Source organism: Nicotiana attenuata, unplaced genomic scaffold (genome assembly GCF_001879085.1).
Source record: "Nicotiana attenuata strain UT unplaced genomic scaffold, NIATTr2, whole genome shotgun sequence".
Taxonomy (NCBI): Eukaryota; Viridiplantae; Streptophyta; class Magnoliopsida; order Solanales; family Solanaceae; genus Nicotiana; species Nicotiana attenuata.
In genome coordinates this window covers 106,647-111,521 of record NW_017673796.1, presented here as the reverse complement: position 1 = coordinate 111,521, position 4,875 = coordinate 106,647, and the positions used below count along the sequence as shown (strand labels likewise).

General features: G+C 33.2%; 1 protein-coding gene across 1 annotated transcript; it reads left to right on the top strand.

The window, feature by feature from the left end:
* The first annotated feature begins 2,307 nt into the window (after positions 1 to 2,307).
* LOC109217318 (extensin-1-like) lies at positions 2,308 to 3,078 on the top strand. Its single transcript, XM_019381560.1, has one exon. It carries the CDS (start codon positions 2,308 to 2,310, stop codon positions 3,076 to 3,078), a length of 771 nt encoding a protein of 256 aa, XP_019237105.1.
* The last annotated feature ends 1,797 nt before the right edge of the window (positions 3,079 to 4,875 follow it).

The window sequence follows — 4,875 nt, the reverse complement described above, 5'->3', positions numbered from 1 at the left end:
TTACCAGATCTCCTGAGTTAGGGGAAAGTACCTGGAGTTTATAATAAACAAGGAGAAGAGGGGTCAGCAGCAGTTCAAGTCAGCAGTATCACAGCGAGTAAGTTTAAAAATCCAGCAATGAGGAACCAGTTAAACAGAACCAAAATCTGATTGAGCAGCTAAATCTACTTGAAATCAAACCAGGAAATAGTTCGAAAACCAAAGGGAGCAATAAGTCAACTGGACATAACTCGAACAGGCCCAAACAATAAAACAGTATATTTTTTTTTGTTAAGTTTCTTTGCTGTATTTGAATCTGAAGTTCGAATTTCAGATCTTAAACTTGCAGAAAATGTATATTCGGGGAAAACTGGAGCTGGAAGGTTTTGGAAAATTCTCAGGGGTCTCCAAACTTGCTAAACAAGGCAATGTGTGTGCCTTTTATAGGCAAAAATGTAAAGCTTTCTTCAGATTTTGTTTTTCCCTTTAGTCCCTCTCCTTTTAACTTTCAGTCCCTCATTTTTAAACTTGTTATCCAAGTAACAACACCTATTTATTGAAAACTATACTAAAGTCTATTCTAGAAGGTCCTACACCCACTGTAATTCCTATACTACCCTTTCCCTACTTTTAAAATTACTATTCCTAATAAAACTACCCTTTTCTATGCCCGAATTAACCCTGACTACTCCCTGAATTGCTAAACCATACCAAACTAACCCTAAACCTTTGAACTTGGTTAACAATGATCATGGTTAACTAATACGGCCTGGAAGTATTCAGCAACAACCAAACAACACTTCAATTAACAAAATTAAACTAAACTTATTCTTAATCCTAAATTAATCCCTATCGGTTCCAATTAACAAACTATTTGGGCAAATAACAATTAAACAGGAATCATATCATGAATCGAACACTCGAAAATATGAATCATACTGAATCAAAATTAATTCTGAGAAGACTAAAAAGAAATCAAAACTAGAAAGCAAATTTTAAGAACAGACAGAAAAATCAGACAGAATCAATTCTACTGAAATTCCCTAAACTATATACTGGGAAAAATCAATAATAACTAAAAAAAAAAAGTAAAGCAAAAACAGTAAAAGAAAAATACAAGAAAAACTTACGCGAATCTACAATCGAACTCAAACGCCTTCGAACTTGATCCCCAAATGATGTTATTTGCCTATTCTTTGCCAAAAATAGGCAAATATCATCATATAAGGATCAATTACCCACTGAAGCCCCAAAGACCCCATCCGGAACCCTAGATCCGGGATTCGAGCAACTCTGGTTAGATTTGAAGAAAATTAACTTGAGATTCGGGAAGAAGAGGGTAAGGAGAGTGTATGGTGTTAATTTGGTTGAGTTTGGAGAAGATAGGGTTTTGGCCGGATTTTAGATTTGAAATCCGAGCATTTTGGTTGTGATTTGAGGGAAATTAGGTTGGGGGTCGGAAAGAGGATGATGAGAGGATTCCATGGTGTATTTTTTGGGTTATTTGGAGCACCGCCGCCGGCGGAGGCGATTTCCGGCCGGCGGCGAGCGGGGCGGCGGAAGGCGGAAGGGGGCGGAGATACGGTGGGGCTGTGGAGGTAAGGATTTCCGGTGGGGAGAGGAGTGGGGTGTGAGAGAGATGAGTGAATGGGGTGGGGTGGGGTATGGTTAGGACACTTATATATTAAAGCATAGGGGGTTCCCGTCCGTTGGATCAAGAAACATAGACGGCTAGGATTAATCATAAACAAAACGACGTCGTTTTGGTGGTAAGGGAAACTGGACCGGATCAGGGATATTTGGGCTGGGTCTTGGCCGAATTTTGGGTCCTCTTTTGGGCTAGAATTGTATTTTGGCCCAAATTTTGGGTCTTTTAACAAGACCAACTCTATTAATTCTTTTTCTTTCTTTTTCTCTTTTTGTATTTTTCTATATTTGTTTATTTGTTGTTTATGCTAAAACAAGGACATAATTAGACTATGTATTCCTTAAAATATTCAAAACTCTATTTTTTGCAATTTTCTTTTTATTTTAAAACTAAATTAATACCTAATTAATACTAGAATTGTGAAATTAAATGCCTAAATGCAAAAAATGCAACATATTTTGTATTGTCTATGAATTAAAATGCTACACATTTTTTTTGTATTTTTATGAATTAAAATGCAACATATATTTTTTATATTTATTTTTTGAATAAAAATGCGCAGACAAAAAATGCAAACAAGACACCAAACTTATGCAATTAATTCCTAGAAATCAAATAATTAAAGGAAAAATCCTAATTTAATGGATTTGTAGGAGTAAATTAAACATGACAAAAATCACATGCTCACAGCAACTACTGTTGTTGCTGCTTACTCTTATGGCCACACTTCTCCCTCGCCCTCTAAGTACTACAAGTCACCTTCGCCGTCAAAGTACCATGCCCAAGTAACGGTCTCTTACAAACATTATCCTTCACACTATTACAAGTCGCCTTCGCCATCGAAGTACCATAGCCATTCACCAAACGTTCACAAATCACCTCTACCTTTGAAGCCTGATTACTACAAAGCACCTAAACCAACAAAATATTACAAATCACCTGCTCCTGCGAAATACAACAAGCCAGTAACACCAACAAAATATTACAAGTCACCAATTTACTACAAGTCTCCGCCACCACCAAAGTATTACGAGAAATCGCCTTCTTATTATAAGTCACCTCCACCCCCTCCAATATACTATGAACATTCACCCTCCTATTACAAGTCACCTTCACCCCCACCGAAATACTACGAGCAATCATCGTCTTCTTACAAATCTCCCCCACCTCCACCAAAATATTACGAACAGTCACCTTCATACAAGTCTCCACCTCCACCACCAAAATATTACGAGCAATTACCTACAACGTACAGTGCACCACCTCTACCAAAAATCTACGAGCAATTACCATCATATTACAAATCACTACCACCACCACCACCATCGACAAATTACAATAAGCAAACTCCTACCTATGCCTCACCTCCCCCACCTGAAAAGTACGAGCAATTTCCCACTTACAGTTCACCTCCACCTCCATCACCGTCACCTCCACCAACCTACTACTAATATTCAAGTCATTCGCCTCCAAAATAGTTACTATCATTTCCTTGCTTTCAACTTCTTAGCATACTCTTGTTTGGAGCGTCTCCCATTATTGTTCTACCTCAGCCCTAAAGTACATGTATTATTTATTATATTTTATGTTTTGCATTTGATATCTAATTAAGATCATTGAGATCTATATTGATTCGGGTCATTGTATTAAGAAACTTTTTAAATTTAAGCTCTTCAGAATTTTACTTTGCTTCTTATATATTGTCTACTACTTTGTCTAATATTGTTTGTCTCCATAAACTTAACTCTTTCACCGGCCTACCAAAAAACCTCCCGGAATAATGGAATGTGTTGACATGTTAACATGTTTTTGTTTTGGTAAATAAAAACTTTTATTACCAAACTTGAAAGTTATCTATACTATATTAAAAGCACGAAGGCCCTTAGTGAAATGTTGTTCGTCTTTTTTACCCTTTAAAAGTAGTTTTTATATTAGACAAAGTTGTAATTTAATTATTCTCTTAATATGTACGATTGTAAAATCAAACAAAAATTTTCTATAAATAAACAACTTTGACTTTCTAGATCCTTTTTCCCATTAAAAACTTACTCCTAAATTTAAGGGAAAAAACAAATGTGAATTAAATTATAATTCCTTCAAAATGCACGAGAAAGAAACTGTATCTACTTTTGCCTTTGAAATATGTCCGTTTCTAACAACCAAGCGGTAGCCATTGGCCTCTAACAAATTTTTTTATTAATTTGATTTCTTTGAAATATTTTTTTAGAAAAAAAAGTGTCCTAAATGTAAATAAAAAGAAAATTGTCTTTTTAAAAAGGAACATAGTTTTCTTTAGAGTATTTAGCAATTCCAAATTTTTATAAAAAAGAAATGTAAAATAAATTATGAAATACACTTTGATTTACACGGTTAAAAGAAAAATAGAATATTCACAAATTATAAATAATAAAAGGTAAAATGATACCCTAAAATTCCTACCATAAATAAATGAGAAAAATAGTTTTCAAGAAGGAATCAAATTGCCTTTAATTTCTAAAATCTAGGTTAAATAAAGGAGAAAAGAATCTTTTCAAGAAGGAATCAATTATTTGCAATTCCAAATTTTCGGCAACTTTGATACTTATCAAACAAAAACTATTGTTTATTTACCTTTTTAATTACTCCTAACATTTTGATTTTTAAGAATGTTATGTTTTTATATTGAACACATAATTTAATTTTTTTTTTTTTTGGGAAAGTGCCAATTTCATATAATTCAATGTAAGAAACGAACCATCCTTGCTTCTTTATAAAATTATAGTTAATGTGTCTTTGTCTCCAAAAGCAAAAATATTATAACACAAGCAACTATTTATGGATGAACATATCTTTTTGTAATGTTGATAGATCATATTACCCTTCAATGATGTACTATTTCTTCAAAATATTATACATACAAAATTATAAAATTATTTAATAATGATATAGATAAAACTATAGTATATTCATGGTCCTTATATAATTGCGATATCCTCTTTGTTGTTCATTTTTTATAGAATAATACAAGCATGTTACATTCAGCTTAATCTTTTAAGTTGTTTCCTATAAAGAAGTTTAGAGATTATAGACTTACTTACATACTGTTGTGAGTTATGCTAATACAAATTAACATATTGTGCTTATTGTAAGCTTTTAAAACTAAATACAAAACCCATATATCGAAATCAATAAGATATCAGGATTTTGTGAGGTGACGTTTCTTTCTTATAGAATTAGTTAAACTATTAACATTCATAATTTTAGGAAGT